Source organism: Podarcis gaigeae, assembly GCF_964106915.1.
Source record: "Podarcis gaigeae genome assembly, chromosome: 2".
Taxonomy (NCBI): Eukaryota; Metazoa; Chordata; class Lepidosauria; order Squamata; family Lacertidae; genus Podarcis; species Podarcis gaigeae.
This window is the reverse complement of record NC_139679.1, coordinates 112,853,182-112,874,016: the sequence shown is the minus strand read 5'-3', so window position 1 is coordinate 112,874,016 and position 20,835 is coordinate 112,853,182. Positions and strand designations below refer to the sequence as shown.

Below are 20,835 nucleotides of genomic sequence, written 5' to 3'. Positions count from 1 at the left end.
GGGGGAAAGGTGAAATGAGGAATGTGAGTGTTTGCAGAGAAGTGACAGTATGTGAAGGAATTAAGGAACAAAGAGAAGCAGGAGTTGTAAATAAGTAAACAAGCGAGGGCATTTGGACAGAGCAGATCCACCATCTCCGTATCACCAAAAACAAAAGGTCAGAAATTTAAATGAAAATGTACATGAAAGTCAGAGATGCATTAGCTGAGAGTCCTGAGACTAGAAGACGCTTTGGATCCCTTCCATCTCTACAATTCTGTCATTCTTTCTGCTAATTTATACATGGAGACAGCAAATTTTAAAATAAGCAGTACAATTGAAATAGAAAAATATTCCATCTTACCGTAGCAGGGGGAAAGACAGTGTCTTCCTGCTCAGTATGCTGACTGGATGCTAACGGTGCCCACGGGCAGTGCCAGAGTGCCAACTGCTCTCCCTTCTCAGGGCTCTTTATCCTTAAACCCAACTTGGATTGGATGCTCCTTCAGATACAGACAGTGTGGTATAGTGGTTACTGTGCTGGACCAGGATGGGGAGTTCAGGGCAGACACACACAATAAAAACACATGAAATCATAAACTTAAGCAAACACTCGTGTGGTTTTGCTTTTCTTTCTTTGGGCTTATTTACTTTAATTTTATTTTGATCTAAAAGCCTAATCATATCAGCTACAGTGTCCCGACTGTGGTAATTCAAAAGTCAAAGTTAGTTGTCCCCAAATCCTGTTAACATTTGGGACTGGAGCAACAGTGTTTGCAAGAAGATACTGTTTGAGAACTGGGGGTGGGAGACAGGAAACCAATTCTTCCCTCACTGATTCCTTCTCAAGTAAACAATTGTTTTTCTCAGTCTTTACTTCCTTCCTCTTCCTGCTCCTGTCAGTTAGTATTTGACCTTTTATTAGCCTCATGATGACCACATGGCTCTCCCATAAATTTTCGAGGGGACTGTAGTTAGTTTAGGGTGCTGGGGAGTGTAGCTTTTTAAGGTAAATGGCCATTGCCAGGATTCTTTGGCAGACACCATGCACTTTGAATTCATGGTACAGATGTAAAGCTGCACACTGTGAGGGTTTCTTCTGGCTTATGCTGCTGCTTTGCAAGAACAATGAGTCACCCAGAGGGAGGGAAAGACCCACCCTGTGACTTGAAACTGGAGAAACGAAACAAAGGCTTTTATTCTCATATCAGGCAGGCGAAATGGCAGACGAGAGTCCAGTCCAGAACCTCTGTGAGGAAACAACATGCCCCATCTGCCTGGAATATTTCACAGATCCAGTGATCATAGACTGTGGTCACATTTTCTGCCAAACCTGCATCACCCAGGCTTGGGGAAAACCGGACCGAGATGCTTCTTGCCCTCAGTGCAGGGAACCTTGTCAGCAAGGGAATGTCAGGCCCATCCGGCAACTGGCGAGCATTGTGGAAATAGCCAAGAAATTCAGCCTTCAGATGACCAGAGGAGCGGAAGCGCTGGGAAGGGTTTGTGAGAGACACCAGGAGCCCCTGAAGCTCTTCTGCGAAGACGACCAAGACCCCATCTGTGTGGTGTGTGACAAATCCAAGGAGCACAGGGACCACAAGGTGATCCCAAAGGAGGAGGCCTTTGAGGAGTATCAGGTAGGGAGCTGTAGGACTGGGGACCAGACTTCCAAGGGATGGGGAAAGTATTTCAGCCTGAAGGCTGCATTTTTCTCAAGGCGACATTCAGGTGGGGTGTGTGGGTGGGTGTTTGTGTCCTAAACGCTGCTGGTTATTGGGGCCCGAGGCAAAAGGGGACAGAGCAACACTTGAAAATTTCACCTTTTTGCAGTAGGCTCGTTCCCAAACGCTCTCATTGCCGTCCCTGTCTGCCATCTAAGTAAGTGGAAAGCATTAGTGGAGTTCATGGACACATTCAAGTCAGGCAAAAAAAGACTCGAGGATGTGAACTGGAGCTGGCGAATGTTCCAGCCTGGGGAGAGGCCAGATAGTGAGGCCTGCAGCTCCTATCTTGTCCTGAGCATTCAGAAGTAGGAACATTCCCAAGAAGTTATACGGGAACTTGAAATATGCTCATTTCAACCATCTCCCACTTTTTCCTGCCCCAGGAGCCCAGAGAACTACTAGGGCAGGAGAAGGCTGGAAGATCATTTGAGGGCCAGAGCTCAACAGTAGAGCTTCTGCTTTGACTGAAGAAGGTCCCAGGTTCATTCCTTAGCATTGTTATGTAGGGCTAGGGAAAGCCTTTGCCCCAAAGCAACTTTCTGTCGGTATAGAAAACAGACCAGAGGTCTGACTCTGTATGAGCCAGCCTTGTGGAAGCATTTGATGTTCCCCAGGTCCCAGCAGTTTCTCTTTTTCTCTAGTCTCAGAATTTATGTTGCGAAATGGATGTTATTCCCACCATTTTTTGCTCAGGATAGTCCCCCCACAATGGTCTAGGAGGGCTGCCCGGTGGAAAGGTTGTCAGGAGCTTTGGCTGGTGGCCGAATCTAATTCCACATTGAGAACGGAAGTTTCCTAGAAGCTGCACGTAGACTCTTTTCAACTTTCATGTTCTTGGTTTCTTGAACAGACATGCCTGTTACAGTTTATATCTCTGCTGCCAAAACTAACCCAAATGCCTTTTCAACCACCCCAGGGTAAAATCCTGCGTCATTTGGAGTTCCTGAACAAACGAAGAGAAGAAATTCTGTCTTCTAAACTGAAGGGGGAGACAGAAAGCCAGAATCTGCTGGTAGGTGCAAACCTTCTTGCCTCTCCATCATGGTTATACTTGACAGAGTGAGGCCTTAATTCTTCACTTGCACAGTGTCCCAGCTTTGATTATTGGCATTATAAATTAAATGGATATTGGGTGGTAGAGTTGGGAAAGATCTCTGCTTCAGACCTTGAAGAGCAGCTGCCTGCAAGCTTAGGCAACATTCAGCAGGACAGGCTAAAACTGGTAGGGTTGTCTAAGGGCGAATGTAGTCCTTGAGTCCATAAATGTCCACCCATGCCAGCATTAATCCTTTAAGAATGAACCCCCCAAACCAGTCTTCCTCCTTCTCGTCACTTCCTCACGGCCCTACTATTAGGCAGAGTGAGGTGGCCAAGGCAGGGAATAGAGAACAGCAGCAGCTTGATAGATTGGTAGGTGAGCAGCAGGAAAATACTGAGGACAGAGCCAAGCAAAGAGGCCGTGTCCTGCTAGGTTAGCCTGCCTGCTGCCCTCAGCTGTGATTGATGTTCTATACCTTTGTGAGTGTTGAAGTAAACATCAGCTGCCCTGCCAGTCAACTTGTGCACATGGAATTAAGGGGACATCTAAATGTCTTTTTCTGGCCATGACACTCTCCTTGCAGAAGCAGACAGACATGGAGAGGCAGGAAATCATGGCCGATTTCCAGCAATTGCACCAGTTTCTGGAAGAACAAGAGCACCTCCTGCTGGCTCAATTGAAGGAACTGGACGATGAGATTAAAAACTGTAGGAATCAATATATTGCCAAACTCTGTGAGGAAATGGCCTCCCTTGACAACCTAATGAGGCAGCTGGAGGAGAAACAGAAGCAGCCAGTGACTGAATTCTTGCAGGTGAGCAATGGTGGAACGAAACCGTCCAGGTTGTCCTCTGGGGAAGGGCTGTCCATTGGTCTATAGCAGTGTTTCCCAACCTTTTTTGGGCAAAGGCACACTTGTTTCATGAAAAAAATCTCGAGGCACACCACCATTAGAAAATGTTTAAAAAATTAACTCTGTGCCTATATTGACTATATATAAAGTAACTCTCTTTAATAGGCATCAAATAAACACAAAGAAAGTACCGTATTTTTCGCCCCATAGGACGCACTTTTTCCCCTCCAAAAATAAAGGGGAAATGTGTGCGTCCTATGGGGCGAATGCAGGCTTTCGCTGAAGCCTGGAGAGCAAGAGGCATCGGTGCGCACCGACCCCTCTCGCTCTCCAGGCTTCAGGAAGCTGTCCGCAAGCCTTGCGCGCCCGGTAGGAGCTCCCGCCCAGCGCGCAAGACTTGGGGCGGCAGCCTGTTGCCCGAAGCACAGGGAGCCCTCCGGAGGGCTCCCCGTGCTTCGGGCGAGTGTCTGCAAGCCTTGCGCGCCCGGCAGGAGCTCCCGCCAGGCGCGCAAGGCTTGGGGCGGCAGCCTGTTGCCCGAAGCACAGGGAGCCCTCCGGAGGGCTCCCCGTGCTTCGGGCGAGTGTCTGCAACCCTGCGCGCCCGGCAGGAGCTCCCGCCAGGCCCGCGAAGCTTGGGGCGGCAGCCTGTTGCCCGAAGCACAGGGAGCCCTCCAGAGGGCTCCCCGTGCTTCGGGCGAGTGTCTGCAAGCCTTGCGCGCCCGGCAGGAGCTCCCGCCAGGCGCGCGAGGCTTGGGGCGGCAGCCTGTTGCTCGAAGCACGTGGAGCCCTCCGGAGGGTGCCCCGTGCTTCGGCGAGTGTCTGCAAGCCTTGCGCGCCCGGCAGGAGCTCCCGCCAGGCGCGCGAGGCTTGGGGTGGCATCTGTTGCCCGAAGCACACGGAGCCCTCCGGAGGGTGCCCCGTGCTTCGGGCGAGTGTCTGCAACCCTGCGCGCCCGGCAGGAGCTCCTGCCAGGCGCGCGAGGCTTGGGGCGGCAGCCTGTTGCTCGAAGCACGTGGAGCCCTCCGGAGGGTGCCCCGTGCTTCGGGCGAGTGTCTGCAAGCCTTGCGCGCCCGGCAGGAGCTCCCGCCAGGCCCGCGAGGCTTGGGGTGGCATCTGTTGCCCGAAGCACGCGGAGCCCTCCGGAGGGCTCCCCGTGCTTCAGGCGAGTGTCTGCAAGCCTTGCGCACCCGGCAGGAGGGCTCCCCGTGCTTCGGGCGAGTGTCTGCAAGCCTTGCGCGCCCGGCAGGAGCTCCCGCTGGGCGCGCGAGGCTTGGGGTGGCAGCCTGTTGCCCGAAGCACGCGGAGCCCTCCGAAGGGCGCCCCGTGCTCCGCGCTGCCAGCTGCCGCTCGCAAGCCTTGCGCTCTCGGGGGGAGATCCCCCGGGTGCGCAAGGCTTGCCGACACCAGCGCGGAGCACGGGGCGGCCGGCCGAAGCGAGCGGCGATGGGATTTGGGAGGGAGCTCGCTCGCCGCCCCGCGTGTGCTCGCCGCCGCCCCGCCTCTCGCCGCCGGACTCGCCCACCTCCCTCCCACGGCACACCAGGCAACGTCTCGCGGCACACTAGTGTGCCGCGGAACACTGGTTGGGAAACACTGGTCTATAGAAGTATTTACAGTAGGCATGAGCACTTCAGTATTTGGTAATAATAAACTGCTGGAGGCAACTGGTGCAAGGGACTGAATTTCTCTCCTTCTGTCTCTTCCATCTAGAATATGAGAAGCATCCTGGAAAGGTAGGTGGCTTTGATATGAATATGAATAATATTAATTTCCTTCCTCTGAGGTAAGGGAAAATTTTATTTGGTCTATACTTTCATGTGAACCAATCTAATTCACTGTTTACAGAAAAATAAGCAGATCAAAAAACAGTTACCTATCTGATTGCACACTTTTACAAATTTTGTTTTGGCTTAAAAAATCCACCCAAAACTGTATCTCATGCAGGGAAATGTACAAGAAGCACATTGGGGGATGCATAGAAGAACATACAAAATGGATAGGATTTTGGGGGGAGAATGTACAGTGGTACCTCAGGTTAAGTACTTAATTCGTTCCGGAGGTCCGTTCTTAACCTGAAACTGTTCTTAACCTGAAGCACCCGACTGACCTTTGTTCTGAGTCAGTGGTAAACAGAGGGGACTTTCGTGGGGAAAATGGGGGAAATGAAAGAAAAACCTGTCATGGCCGAGCCCTTGGTATCTTCCTGCTGTTCCCACTTTTCTCCTTCATTCTGACAACTGAATTAAGAAAGACTTGAAATGACCTGATGAGCACAATAAACCTCACTTTCTTCTTCCTAGATGTAATGAAAATAAGAATAAAACCATCAATGCAATAGCATTTCCTCGTGGATTAAAACAGCAAATAGATTATTTCTCCAAAATACATCCTTTTTTGGAGAAGGAGACCAAGAAATTCAAAGGTAACAAGGGTCATTGTATGATGTTTTAGATGTGGGACAGATTAGATCAATAGATAGATAAATAAATAAATAAATAAATAGATGATAGATAGATAGATAGATAGATAGATAGATAGATAGATAGATAGATGATAGATAGATGATAGATGATAGATAGATAGATAGATAGATAGATGATAGATGATAGATAGATAGATAGATAGATAGATAGATAGATAGATAGATAGATGGATAGATAGAGTTGCATGCCATGCCAATTTCCAAACGGTGAATATTCCAGGGGTCCTAGGCTGCTTCTCCAGGGTTCGAGTTTCCTATTGGCAAATGAGGCACAGCAGAGACTGTGGTGTCTTTAGGATATATGGTTTATTTACACATATAGGCACTCTGAGGCTACAATGGAGGGGTTCGCAGGCACCCCAAGACAGTCTTGTTTCTCCCACAGCCCCAGCCTTGCATTCAAAACAGGAACCCACCATCGTGCTCTGATTCTCTTTCCATCTTGCTGCCTTTTACAGCCTGTCACATCCCTAAACTCTACTCCAAAACTCTGGTTTTGTCTTCTAACTCTCTCAGAGCTGGGGGAGGCAACTCTTCTCTGTGCCCCCCACCCTGAACATGCTTTCATAACACTGGAAGAGGGAGGAAGACGGAGTACAGTGGCTACATTTTAGATTTAGGCCTGAACACACTTGCAAACATTCTAAATCTAAAGCATTGCCCTTGAAGCCCAGTACGAGTATTGACTTTTTCCCCATTTCACTTTTTTCCTCAGACGTTGTGCTCTCTGGACCTCAAGGAAAGAAAGGTACATTTCCAGGTTTGGCAGATCTTTAAACAATTTTTGCAGATGAGATATGGGAGGGTTTTGCACTTCAATCTCCCACCAGCACAAGATTGCTGGAGTCCCAAGCTTCCTCCCCTGGGTTCGTATTTCCTTTTGGGAAATGAGAGACAGCAGAGACTGTGGTGTCTTTAGGACATAGGGTTTATTCCCACATATATAGAATCTGAGCCTACGATGGAGGGGTTCGCAACACGGACACCCCAAGAGAGTCTTGTTTCTCCCACAACCCCAGCCTTGCATTCAAAACAGGAATCAACCCTCGTGCTCTGATTATCTTTCTGTCTTGCTGTCTTTTACAGCCTGTCACATCCCTAAATTCTGCTCTACTTCAAAACTCTGGTTTTGTCTTCTAACTCTCTCAGAACTGGAGGACTGGGAAGCAAACAAGAGTAGCTGAAGCTTGACATTGGAGTGTTCTTTTTTCTATTTCTCTATTTAAAATTCTGAGTAATATTCATTATTTGGCATTGATTTTTCTGAAACACTCCCCCCATCCCAATGTTTTCATAAAATGTAATGGGAATGCTGGAAGGTGTGGCTTGCTGGAGTCAGCTGGGAGTTCACCACATCTCAACTGGTGTGTGTTATGAGCACAGCAAACGAAGTCATCAGAGATTCCCTGCTCCCAACTGAACAGCATCTTCCAGAGTTCGTTAAGGGGGAAACTCCTCCCACACAGCTCAAAGTTACGAAGTGTTTAATGTCTTCAGACACAAGACACAGTTCCGGTCTTTAAAGTAAAGATATGTATGAGCGGATCCATTGACACTGATCACCGTGCTAGCTAATGCTTCTGTATAAAGCCCACGGCCTCTTTCCCTGAGTCTCACAGAGTCAGACCCTTGACAGCAAACGGGACAGGGCACAGACAAGACAGACATGATGAAAGCAATGCCCCAGAGGCTACTATCCTTTCTCTACATGTGGGCACATTTCCTGGACCAATGGGAGGGTGAATTACTCCACAAGTCACACATTCAACCTTTCTGGTGTTGCTATGGCAACCCAGTGAACCCGGCACCCTTATCTCAGGGCATCCAGTCGTGGGAAATGTGCTCCTCAAGGCACGAGCCCAAGTGCCTTACACCAACATGGAAGAAAGAGGTCAAACGGTCATATACGATGGCTAAATTTTAGATTTTGGCATGAACACAGTTCCAAGCACTCCAAATCTAAGGCATTACCTTGGAGCCAAGTGTGAGTCTCTAACTTCTTCCTCTTATCAGTTTTGTTCCTTAAGCAAATATATGGTTCCAGATTGGGCAGCGTTACTTCAGCTGTCTGGACCTCCAGAAAAGAAAGTACATCTCCAGCTTGGGTAGGGTTCTTTGTTTTGGTTTTTACATGTGAGATTGGGAGAAAGGCTGAGCACAGGAGCACAGGAAGCAGCTTTTTTACAGAGCCAAGCCGTCGGCCCATCTAGCTTCATATTGCCAACAATGACTGGCAACAGCTCTCCGTGGTTTTATGCAAGGAACTCACCCTACAGGATTTGAACCAGGGACCTTTGCAAGCAAGCCTCCCTCTGAGCTAGCATCCTTGCCCTCAAGGGGCGCTCCCTGAGTTTCTGAACTGACCTGCATGGGGGAGCGATTTCCCACCCCCCACCCCATTAGTACATTGGCTTTTCAAACCTCCTCCTCACTCAGAGCTGCAGAAAACGTGGACGCAGGTTTGGGGTGCTGCCTCTCTAATTATTTCCTTTCTCTTGTAGGTGAAGACATGGCCATTCCTAAACTAGTCCTAACAGTGTATGTCCAAGCAACAGCCCAATCAACATATGGCCAAGCAGCATTTAAATTTGGTCCAAGCATGTATATTAGCCAACCATTGGTTGCCTCCAGATTCTCAAATAACAACATTAATTGTTGTTCCTATGTTATGGGAGTTGAGAGAATCACCTCAGGGACTCATTCCTGGATAGTGGACGTGGGGGACGAGAACTTCTGGGCTGTGGGGGTTGTCAAGGAGTCTTTAAGGGGTCACAATATTGACCATTTGAATGATGGAATTGGGATCTGGGCTATTGGGAGGATTTCTACTGGTGCATATTATGCTTCCACTTCTCCTGGAATATCTCTGGGACCATCACCCTCGGCCAGCACACAACACCTTACCTTTGCGATTTGGCCAAAGAGAATCCGTGTGCTTGTGAACTATGAAGCAGAAGTAATACTCTTCCGTGATGCTGACTCAAATAATAATCTCTTTACCTTCTCCCGTGCTTTGTTCTCTGGGGAGAAAATCTGCTCCTTTCTCTGTGTGGGGAAATGAGATGAGGTTGCCATTTGGTGCAAACTTGACAGGCCAGCGGGAGGTGCCAAGTCCTTTAAAACCAGGGGTGGGTGGGGAAGTTTAAAAAACAGCATGGAGGGGTCAGGAGGAAGGAACTGAATCCTCTCCCCACCCATACTTTCCTCCCTCAAACGTCTGGGGAAAGAACTTTTTTTTGGGGGGGGGGAGGAAGTATGTGTGGTGTGGAAAAGGCTCAGGATATTAAGTCCCTGCCCCAAACTGCCAACTTCTTTAGAGGGAATTAGTAACAGTCTGACTCTATCATGCAGTATTATTGCTGTCAAGTCTGAATGGGCCCTGCAGGCTTTCTCCTCCAAATAGCTTTCCGTTGTGGGAAACAAAACACATGAAAACTGCCATTCAGACACAGCTTCAGGGGGAAGTAGTAGCTGAAGAGGGGAGGCTTTTCAACGAGGAACTGGCACGAGGCCCTGATCCAGATTGGCAGCGTGCTTCGGATCACAACCCCATAGCTATATTTTATTTGGAAAAGAAACACACAAAATAGAAGCACGATCAGAAAGGAATTGTCTGCAAATACATGATACACAGATAGAGACTTGATATGGGGGCATTTAAACTTAAGTATCTAAAGAGCTGGGTTGTTTTATGTGTTTCAAGTAATTGTTCTATGTCTTTTTATAATTGTTTAATTGTTGTCACTCACTCTAGGACCTGATGTCGAAAGGTGTGTAAGAAACCTTGTAAATAAATAAAAGCAATTCCGCTTACTGCATTTGTGCGTGCCATTAATCGCTTAATGTCCAAGCTGCTCAGGGTGTGGTAGTGGCCCAAAGGGCTATAATGAATGTGATAATGTGAACCCCTATAAATCCTTCAATATGCTTCTAATAGAGAAGTTATGGTAACCTGTTGCTTTAAGAAACTGAGGGTTTTGCAAGATGCCGTCCCCCACTGGGACAGTAGGGCAGCCAATGCGTGAATCACAAAGATGCAGCTCATAAGTTAGAACGCAAGTTGATACACGGTGCAAATGGCTGCATGAAACACAGGTTCCCAACATGCATACTAACACAATGTAACAGAGCACAGTGAGAATCAAAGTTTAGTTTGCAATGCTTATTGCGCATGTGTATTAAACATGAAATGAGGTAATGATGTACATGATTGGTGAAAATTGAAATCCTTTGTTTGAAATGTTATAAATACCATCGCCCTGACCCTTGGGCTGGGTTGCAGTTTTGCGGAAAGATTCGACTGTAACCTATAAGCACTTACTTTCAGAAGAGCCCTGCTGATTCAGACCACAACTCCCCACTTCCTAGATCAAGGGAGCCCTTGTTTATTTCAGATATTAAGGACTCAAATAAAGCAACAGCAGTTTAAGAGTAATAATATAAGAGCAGACGTGAGCACCTTGTCCTCCACTGGTTCAGACTAGAGATACTTAACTGTGGTTCTGCAAATCCCCTTGTTGTAAGCCAAAAATGGCTTATCTTCTGAGTTACGCCAATAAAACTCAGAGACAAGAGGAGTTAGGAGTCCATTGTTGTTTACTGCAAAGCAATAGGTTATAGTTGAATCTTTTTGCAAAACTGCAACCCCACCCAAGGATCCTGATCTCTGGAACTTTGACTCTCACAGCATCATCTTCACTTTCACCAATGCTGCGTTCTCTGGGGAGGGGTCTGCTCCTGGCTCAGTGTGGGGCAATGAGGTGAGGTTGTCCTTGGGTGCAATCAAGATCCATCTGACAGTAGCAAAACTCACTTGGTTGGGCCAAATCCTTCAAAGCAAGGGAGGGAGAAGGAAAGAAGGCAGGAAGGAAGGCCATGAACCTTCTTCCCACCCCCCTTGTTAGACTTTCCTCCCCCTTCCCCCCAAAAATCTCCCAGTTGTTTACCCCCCCCCCCCATGTTGGTTTCTTATATTGGGGGGAAATGTCTGGCAAAAGTACCTTTGGTAAGGAAGGTTGTATGTGTGATGGGGAAAGGGTTCAGCACTCTAAGTGCCCCCCAACAGTCTCCACAGCCCTGTCTTAAAGTGTTCAATTCTCTAATAAAAAAGGTTAAACTATGTAGTGCCTCCCTGCCCTCCTTCCCACACTTTCTGAAATAAGTGTACTCTCAGTTCTTTCTGAGGTGGTAAAACTGCTCCCTTCAGACAGGGCTTTAGCCCAGCCTTCAGCCTGACATGCTGGATGTCCATGTGCAGGGAATGCATGTTCTGCAGCAAACTGTTCAGTGAGTACAGTCCAGACACAGGTTTACCACCTCAGCAACAAGTAAACTTTCCTGTCACTGTGGTGTGGGTGCACCTCTTTACAACAACTCTTTACAACCTTCTTCCTGAAATGCTAGATTTCCATGTGCAGTGAATTTATGGCAAATTGTCCATGATTCAGCATCATGGAATACTTTGCAAGCTAAACACAATCTATTACATCTTATTCCTTATAATCATGAAGAGTCAGCATTTATTTCTCACACTGGGTGTTATGTACTGAGTCGAATAGGATCCAAACTGCAGCAGTCTGATTGGTCCTAGAACAATAGGATTCCGAATGCAGCGGTCTGATTGGTCCTAGAACAATGCAGCAGTATGATTGGTTGGCAGGAACCACCCAATCATGCTCCAGATTGAAGGGAATCCACAATCTGATTGGCTTAGAGTAGAATTCCAGAATTAGCCAATCATGTGCAGCCCATTGTGTAAATAATGTATATAAAGCAGATACTTACGAGGGGACTTTCATTCATTCCTCCTCACCAGTATGAGCTGAATAAAGAGCATGAAATCACTTTGCGACTCTGAGTCTATTTCAGTGGGGCACGATTTCAAGGACAGCATAGGGAACTTGGTGGAGCCAGCTGAACCCTATCCCGTGTTTTTCTCTCCAATTATTTTTCCTACCAAAGGGTTCATGGAGCTTATGCACTCAGAGAAGGGTGTATAGAATTTGAGCCCATATAAAAGCGGGGGGCATTCTGGTACAAACATAATGGAACTATTGCTCCCCACAAAAGCTGATGAAGAAAATACCAACAAATGATATTTTCCCCCCTTACAGAGCTATAGAGCAGTTGATGAAACAGTCCCAAGTGACTTCCCACTTAGGTAATGTTGTGGGTGGGTGGGGGGTTGGGAGAAGGGTGGGTGGCTGGGTGAGGAAGGAGACTAAACTGCATAAAAGGGGGTGTTAGGGGGTAAGATAATATAGAACATTGAAGTATGGCAGAGGGTGCCACAGCTCACAACTAGCAATTTCCCCAAACTGGAGGCATGAGGATTAGCCAGATATCAGCCAGAACAATAATACATGCAGATGGTTATATGCTAGTTGGACAGCAGGGCCGGCACACCCGTGAGGCGAGGTGAGGCAGTTGCCTCGGGTGGCAGATCCAGCCTCCGAGAAGAGCACCACCACAATGTATATTCTGAATCAGTGTATATAATACACAGGGTTAATACAGAAAAGAGAAGATTCTATTTACATTGCATGTGTGATCCTCTATGCCTATGCAAGCTTATTACTAATGTATGTGTGTATGTATGTTGAAGATCTGTCATGTAGCTACAAGATTAATCACTCTAACCCCCGAAAGGGGGAAAGGTGAAATGAGGAATGTGAGTGTTTGCAGAGAAGTGACAGTATGTGAAGGAATTAAGGAACAAAGAGAAGCAGGAGTTGTAAATAAGTAAACAAGCGAGGGCATTTGGACAGAGCAGATCCACCATCTCCGTATCACCAAAAACAAAAGGTCAGAAATTTAAATGAAAATGTACATGAAAGTCAGAGATGCATTAGCTGAGAGTCCTGAGACTAGAAGACGCTTTGGATCCCTTCCATCTCTACAATTCTGTCATTCTTTGTGCTAATTTATACATGGAGACAGCAAATTTTAAAATAAGCAGTACAATTGAAATAGAAAAATATTCCATCTTACCGTAGCAGGGGGAAAGACAGTGTCTTCCTGCTCAGTATGCTGACTGGATGCTAACGGTGCCCACGGGCAGTGCCAGAGTGCCAACTGCTCTCCCTTCTCAGGGCTCTTTATCCTTAAACCCAACTTGGATTGGATGCTCCTTCAGATACAGACAGTGTGGTATAGTGGTTACTGTGCTGGACCAGGATGGGGAGTTCAGGGCAGACACACACAATAAAAACACATGAAATCATAAACTTAAGCAAACACTCGTGTGGTTTTGCTTTTCTTTCTTTGGGCTTATTTACTTTAATTTTATTTTGATCTAAAAGCCTAATCATATCAGCTACAGTGTCCCGACTGTGGTAATTCAAAAGTCAAAGTTAGTTGTCCCCAAATCCTGTTAACATTTGGGACTGGAGCAACAGTGTTTGCAAGAAGATACTGTTTGAGAACTGGGGGTGGGAGACAGGAAACCAATTCTTCCCTCACTGATTCCTTCTCAAGTAAACAATTGTTTTTCTCAGTCTTTACTTCCTTCCTCTTCCTGCTCCTGTCAGTTAGTATTTGACCTTTTATTAGCCTCATGATGACCACATGGCTCTCCCATAAATTTTCGAGGGGACTGTAGTTAGTTTAGGGTGCTGGGGAGTGTAGCTTTTTAAGGTAAATGGCCATTGCCAGGATTCTTTGGCAGACACCATGCACTTTGAATTCATGGTACAGATGTAAAGCTGCACACTGTGAGGGTTTCTTCTGGCTTATGCTGCTGCTTTGCAAGAACAATGAGTCACCCAGAGGGAGGGAAAGACCCACCCTGTGACTTGAAACTGGAGAAACGAAACAAAGGCTTTTATTCTCATATCAGGCAGGCGAAATGGCAGACGAGAGTCCAGTCCAGAACCTCTGTGAGGAAACAACATGCCCCATCTGCCTGGAATATTTCACAGATCCAGTGATCATAGACTGTGGTCACATTTTCTGCCAAACCTGCATCACCCAGGCTTGGGGAAAACCGGACCGAGATGCTTCTTGCCCTCAGTGCAGGGAACCTTGTCAGCAAGGGAATGTCAGGCCCATCCGGCAACTGGCGAGCATTGTGGAAATAGCCAAGAAATTCAGCCTTCAGATGACCAGAGGAGCGGAAGCGCTGGGAAGGGTTTGTGAGAGACACCAGGAGCCCCTGAAGCTCTTCTGCGAAGACGACCAAGACCCCATCTGTGTGGTGTGTGACAAATCCAAGGAGCACAGGGACCACAAGGTGATCCCAAAGGAGGAGGCCTTTGAGGAGTATCAGGTAGGGAGCTGTAGGACTGGGGACCAGACTTCCAAGGGATGGGGAAAGTATTTCAGCCTGAAGGCTGCATTTTTCTCAAGGCGACATTCAGGTGGGGTGTGTGGGTGGGTGTTTGTGTCCTAAACGCTGCTGGTTATTGGGGCCCGAGGCAAAAGGGGACAGAGCAACACTTGAAAATTTCACCTTTTTGCAGTAGGCTCGTTCCCAAACGCTCTCATTGCCGTCCCTGTCTGCCATCTAAGTAAGTGGAAAGCATTAGTGGAGTTCATGGACACATTCAAGTCAGGCAAAAAAAGACTCGAGGATGTGAACTGGAGCTGGCGAATGTTCCAGCCTGGGGAGAGGCCAGATAGTGAGGCCTGCAGCTCCTATCTTGTCCTGAGCATTCAGAAGTAGGAACATTCCCAAGAAGTTATATGGGAACTTGAAATATGCTCATTTCAACCATCTCCCACTTTTTCCTGCCCCAGGAGCCCAGAGAACTACTAGGGCAGGAGAAGGCTGGAAGATCATTTGAGGGCCAGAGCTCAACAGTAGAGCTTCTGCTTTGACTGAAGAAGGTCCCAGGTTCATTCCTTAGCATTGTTATGTAGGGCTAGGGAAAGCCTTTGCCCCAAAGCAACTTTCTGTCGGTATAGAAAACAGACCAGAGGTCTGACTCTGTATGAGCCAGCCTTGTGGAAGCATTTGATGTTCCCCAGGTCCCAGCAGTTTCTCTTTTTCTCTAGTCTCAGAATTTATGTTGCGAAATGGATGTTATTCCCACCATTTTTTGCTCAGGATAGTCCCCCCACAATGGTCTAGGAGGGCTGCCCGGTGGAAAGGTTGTCAGGAGCTTTGGCTGGTGGCCGAATCTAATTCCACATTGAGAACGGAAGTTTCCTAGAAGCTGCACGTAGACTCTTTTCAACTTTCATGTTCTTGGTTTCTTGAACAGACATGCCTGTTACAGTTTATATCTCTGCTGCCAAAACTAACCCAAATGCCTTTTCAACCACCCCAGGGTAAAATCCTGCGTCATTTGGAGTTCCTGAACAAACGAAGAGAAGAAATTCTGTCTTCTAAACTGAAGGGGGAGACAGAAAGCCAGAATCTGCTGGTAGGTGCAAACCTTCTTGCCTCTCCATCATGGTTATACTTGACAGAGTGAGGCCTTAATTCTTCACTTGCACAGTGTCCCAGCTTTGATTATTGGCATTATAAATTAAATGGATATTGGGTGGTAGAGTTGGGAAAGATCTCTGCTTCAGACCTTGAAGAGCAGCTGCCTGCAAGCTTAGGCAACATTCAGCAGGACAGGCTAAAACTGGTAGGGTTGTCTAAGGGCGAATGTAGTCCTTGAGTCCATAAATGTCCACCCATGCCAGCATTAATCCTTTAAGAATGAACCCCCCAAACCAGTCTTCCTCCTTCTCGTCACTTCCTCACGGCCCTACTATTAGGCAGAGTGAGGTGGCCAAGGCAGGGAATAGAGAACAGCAGCAGCTTGATAGATTGGTAGGTGAGCAGCAGGAAAATACTGAGGACAGAGCCAAGCAAAGAGGCTGTGTCCTGCTAGGTTAGCCTGCCTGCTGCCCTCAGCTGTGATTGATGTTCTATACCTTTGTGAGTGTTGAAGTAAACATCAGCTGCCCTGCCAGTCAACTTGTGCACATGGAATTAAGGGGACATCTAAATGTCTTTTTCTGGCCATGACACTCTCCTTGCAGAAGCAGACAGACATGGAGAGGCAGGAAATCATGTCCGATTTCAAGCAATTGCACCAGTTTCTGGAAGAACAAGAGCACCTCCTGCTGGCTCAATTGAAGGAACTGGACGATGAGATTAAAAACTGTAGGAATCAATTTATTGCCAAACTCTGTGATGAAATGGCCTCCCTTGACAACCTAATGAGGCAGCTGGAGGAGAAACAGAAGCAGCCAGTGACTGAATTCTTGCAGGTGAGCAATGGTGGAACGAAACCGTCCAGGTTGTCCTCTGGGGAAGGGCTGTACCACCACACACTCTGTTCATTGGTCTGTAGAAGTACCGTATTTTTCACTCTAGACGCACCAGACCACAAGACGCTCTTGCTGTTCTGGCTTCTGGGATAGCTGCGCAGCCTGCATTCGCACCATAAGATGCACACACATTTCCCCTTACTTTTAGGAGGGAAAAAGTGAGTCTTATAGAGCAAAAAATACGGTATTTACAGTAGGTGTGTGCACTTCAGTATTTGGTTGATATATAAAGCAAAGGGGAAAGTAATAAACTGCTGGAGGCAACTGGTGCAAGGGACTGAATTTCTCTCCTTCTGTATCTTCCATCTAGAATATGAGAAGCATCCTGGAAAGGTATGTGGCTTTGTTATGAATATGAAAATGAATAATATTAATTTCCTTCCTCTGAGGTAAGGGAAAATTTTATTTGGTCTATACTTTTATGTGAACTAATCTAATTCACAGTTTACAGACTAATAAGCAGATCAGAAAACAGTTACCAATCTGATTGCATACTTTTACAAATTTTGTGATTCATGTTTTCGTTTAAAAAATCCACCCAAAACTGTGTATCTCATGCAGGGAAATGTACAAAAAGCACATTGGGGGATGCATAGAACAGCATACAAAAATGGATAGGATTTTGGGGGGGAGAATGTACAGTGGTACCTCTGTTTACGTACTTAATTCGTTCTGGTGTTCTGTTCTTAACCTGAAACTGTTCTTAACCTGAAGCACCACTTTAGCTAATGGGGCCTCCTCCTGCTGCTGTGCCGCCGGAGCACAATTTCTGTTCTCATCCTGAAGCAAAGTTCTTAGCCCCAGGGACTATTTCTGGGTAAGCAGTGTCTGTAACCTGAAGCGTATGTAACCCTAGGTACACTGTATATAAAATGCATATTTTAGGAAGGAGTGATGATATTTCTTCATCTACTGTATACTTCATATCAAAGATGTTGATGGTGGTAGATTATTAGATTTCTTACTTGCCCTCCACTGTCAGGTTCCAGGGCAGCTTGTGAATTAAAATACAATATTAAAAATAGTGAAAACAAATTACAATCCAAGAAAACAGGGTGGGTCCTAAAGTACATCTAGATGACAAAGGCCAGGGTAAAGAGATGCTCTTAATTAATTACTGTATACATTATGTACAGACATAATTTGTTGGAGAAAATATTCAGTAAAGTTGTGCTCCTGGTTCACCTGGATCCTCGACCAAATTGGGCCGATTTATACCCTGTTCTGATCAGGCAGAAGCAGCGACAAATCACAACTTTGTCACAAGTTAATCAGGCACTTCTGACCTAGCTATAATTTTAAACATGGTACGGTATGCAACATGTGCGCCAAAATTTCAGACAGATTGTTTGAAAATATTTCTGCATCTTCACAGTAAAGTTGATTTTTTTAAAAGAGGTAAAATAGATTACGGATTGATCATTTATATGTAATTTTTAAATGAAAAAATGTTTATGTAAATTTACACTTTATACTCTCCACCCCCTTATACATCATTTTCTAGTTTGTAATAGGTCTTTGTAATGGTCACAGGGCAGACAATACCATTAGTTGCTATCACAGGGTTTCATCCACACTTCTGCTTTTCCCATTATTTCTAGGCACACTTCCGAGAAGCTTTCCTTTGGTCGCACCGCTTTTCCTGGGAAAACCTGCTGCTTATCACTGAATTGGAAGAAGCATTAATCAGCAGAAAACCCGACAAATGTTTGCTTCTATTCAGCTGTCAACCCACAGAAAACCTGACTGACCTTTGTTCCGATTCAGTGGTAAACAGCGGGGGCTTTACTGGGGAAACCAGGGGAAATGAAAGACAAACCTATCATGGACGATCCCTTGGTATCTTCCTGCTGTTCCCACTTTTCTCCTTCATTCTGATGACTGAATTAAGAATGACTTGAGAATGACCTGATGGAGCACAATAAACCTCACTTTCTTCTTCCTAGGTGTAATGAAAATAAGAATAGAACCATAGATGCAATAGTTTTTCCTTATGGATTAAAACAGCAAATAGATAATTGGAGAAGGAGAACAAGAAATTCAAAGGTAACAAGGGTCATTGTATGATGTTTTAGAATTGGGATAGATTAGATAGCTAAATAGCTAGATAGCTAGACAGACAGACAGACAGACAGACAGATAGAGTTGCATGCCATGCCAGTTTCCAAACAGTGAATATTCTGGGGTCCCAGGCTGCTTCCCCAGGGTTCGAGTTTCCTATTGGCAAATGAGGCACAGCAAAGACTGTGGTGTCTTTAGGATATATGGTTTATTTACACATATAGGCACCCCAAGAGAGTCTTGTTTCTCCCATAGCCCCAGCCTGTCACAAACAGGAACCCACCATCGTGCTCTGATTCTCTTTCCATCTTGCTGCCTTTTACAGCCTGTCACATCCCTAAACTCTACTCCAAAATACTGGTTTTGTCTTCTAACTCTCTCAGAGCTGGGGGAGGCAACTCTTCTGTGTGTCCCCCACCCCAAACATGCTTTCATAATACTTAATGCTAATGCTGGAAGAGGGAGGAAGATGAAGTACTATGGCTACATTTTAGATTCTGGCACTTGCAAACATTCTAAATCTAAAGCAATGCCCTTGGGGCCAAGTATGAATACTGACTTTTTCCTCATTTCACTTTTTTTCCCTCAGACATTGTGCTCTCTGGACCTCAAGATGAAAAAGGTACATTTCCAAGTTTGACAGATCTTTAAAAAATTTTTGCAGATGTGAAATGGGAGGGTTTTGCACTTCAATCTCCCAGCAGCACAAGATTGCTGGGGTCCCAAGCTGCCTCCCCTGGGTTCGTATTTCCTTTTGGGAAATAAGAGACTGCAGAGACTGTGGTGTCTTTAGGATATATGGTTTATTCCCACATATATAGAATCTGAGCCTACAATGGAGGGGTTCACAACACGGACACCCCGAGAGAGTCTTATTTATCCCATAGCCACAGCCTTGCATTCAAAACAGGAGTCAACCCTCGTGCTCTGGTTATCTTTCTGTCTTGCTGCCTTTTACACCCTGTCACATCCCTAAACTCTGCTCTACTTCAAAACTCTGGTTTTGTCTTCTATCTCAGAACTGGAGGGCTGGGAAGCAAACAAGAGTAACTGAAGCTTGACATTTGAGTGTTCTTTTTTTTTCTATTTCTCTATTTAAAATTCTGAGTAATCTTCATTATTTGGCAATGATTTTTCTGAAACACTCCCCCCCCCCCCCCCCCGTTCCAATGTTTTCATAAAATGTAATGGTAATGCTGGAATGCTGTAGCTTACTGAAGTCTGCTGGGAGTTCACCACACCTCAACTGGTGTGTGTTATGAGCACAGTAAGCGGGGTCATCAGAGATTTCCTTCTCCCATCTGAACAGCATCTTCCAGAGTTCGTTAAGGGGGAAACTCCTCCCACACAGTTCAAAGTAACGAAGTGTTTAATGTCTTCAGACACAAGACACAGTTCTTCCGGTCTTTAAAGTAAAGATATGTATGAGCGCATCCATTGACACTGATCACCGTGCTAGCTAATGCTTCTGTGCAAAACCCACAGCCTCTTCCCCTGAGTCTCACAGAGTCAGACCCTTGACAGCAAACGGGACAGGGCACAGACAAGACAGACAGGATGAAAGCAATGCCACAGAGGCTACTATTCCTGTCTCTACATGTGGGCACATTTCCTGGACCATTGGGAGGGTGAATTACTCCACAAGTCGCACACTCGACCTTTCTGGTGTTGCTATGGCAACCCAGTGCACCTGGCACCCTTATCTCAGGGCATCCCATCATGGGAAATGTGCTCCTCAAGGCACGAGCCCCAAGCACATTATTACAGCAACATGGAAGACGTCAAACGGTCATATACGATGGCTACATTTTAAATTTTGGCGAGAACACACTTCCAAGCACTCCAAATCTATTTTTTTTTAAAAAATAACTTTTTAATTAGATTTTCCACAGTGATAACACAAACCACAAAGCAAACTGATACACAAAAACAGAAAAAGAAAAAAGAGAAAGAAAAAAGGGGGAACAATAAACCAATAAACAATAACAACAAACTTAATTCTTCACAAATCCAACCTTTTAAACATCTTGGTTGACTTCCCCAAATCCCTCCCTTCTGAGTTTCCTTGTAATTAAAAGTAACAGCTTTCCAATATCATTATTTAACTAAAACAATTTCCAGTTATAGTCCATCTTATTCACTTTTCTTAACATTCTAAATCCCATTTATTTAATTATAACTTAATTTAATCCTAGGCCTATTTGTTTCTTTCAAGTAATTTCTATTTTTTTATATTACAATATTTATTCAAGTAGTCCTTGAATTTCCTCAAGTGCTCTTGAAACTCCTCTTCTTTCTGGTCTTGGCTAAATTTTAGATTTTGGCATGAACACACTTCCAAGCACTCTAAATCTAAAGCATTACCTTGGAGCCAAGTGTGAGTCTTAACTTCTTCCTCATATCGGTTTTGTTCCTTAAGTGTTGTGCT

At 45.8% G+C, this 20,835-nt stretch overlaps 3 protein-coding genes across 4 annotated transcripts in view; all 3 read left to right on the top strand.

The window, feature by feature from the left end:
* LOC310839500 (zinc finger protein RFP-like) overlaps positions 1-20,835 on the top strand; it is a gene marked incomplete at its 3' end in the record, with an annotated part of 53,357 nt that overhangs the window by 17,423 nt on the left and 15,099 nt on the right. The window lies entirely within an intron of this gene.
* LOC310837606 (zinc finger protein RFP-like) overlaps positions 1-20,835 on the top strand; it is a 37,627-nt gene that overhangs the window by 15,381 nt on the left and 1,411 nt on the right. Inside the window, exons 1-8 of one of the 2 annotated variants that reach the window (XM_083724466.1) lie at positions 1,010-1,042; positions 1,191-1,619; positions 2,623-2,718; positions 3,329-3,559; positions 5,309-5,331; positions 5,899-6,020; positions 6,796-6,828; positions 8,582-9,898. In XM_083724466.1, the coding sequence (XP_083580592.1) occupies positions 1,025-1,042; positions 1,191-1,619; positions 2,623-2,718; positions 3,329-3,559; positions 5,309-5,331; positions 5,899-6,020; positions 6,796-6,828; positions 8,582-9,141 (1,512 nt within the window). In that variant the 5' untranslated portion in view covers positions 1,010-1,024 and the 3' untranslated portion in view covers positions 9,142-9,898. Of the gene's footprint in view, positions 1-1,009; positions 1,043-1,190; positions 1,620-2,622; positions 2,719-3,328; positions 3,560-5,308; positions 5,332-5,898; positions 6,021-6,795; positions 6,829-8,581; positions 9,899-18,996; positions 19,030-20,835 lie in introns of those variants that run through there. The other variant, XM_083724465.1, reaches the window with a different exon arrangement.
* On the top strand, positions 13,108-18,338 carry LOC310837926 (zinc finger protein RFP-like). The gene is made up of 6 exons (XM_083725171.1): positions 13,108-13,769; positions 13,918-14,346; positions 15,350-15,445; positions 16,056-16,286; positions 16,657-16,679; positions 17,948-18,338. Exons 1-6 carry the CDS (start codon positions 13,752-13,754, stop codon positions 18,030-18,032), a joined length of 882 nt encoding a protein of 293 aa, XP_083581297.1. The 5' UTR covers positions 13,108-13,751; the 3' UTR covers positions 18,033-18,338.

What these genes read in the sequence shown, in the direction of transcription:
- LOC310837926 (XM_083725171.1), top strand. An exon ending in CAGTGACTGAATTCTTGCAG is followed by an intron (nt 16,287 to 16,656) that starts GTGAGCAATGGT and finishes TCTTCCATCTAG; the next exon opens with AATATGAGAAGCATCCTGGA. An exon ending in ATGAGAAGCATCCTGGAAAG is followed by an intron (nt 16,680 to 17,947) that starts GTATGTGGCTTT and finishes CATTATTTCTAG; the next exon opens with GCACACTTCCGAGAAGCTTT.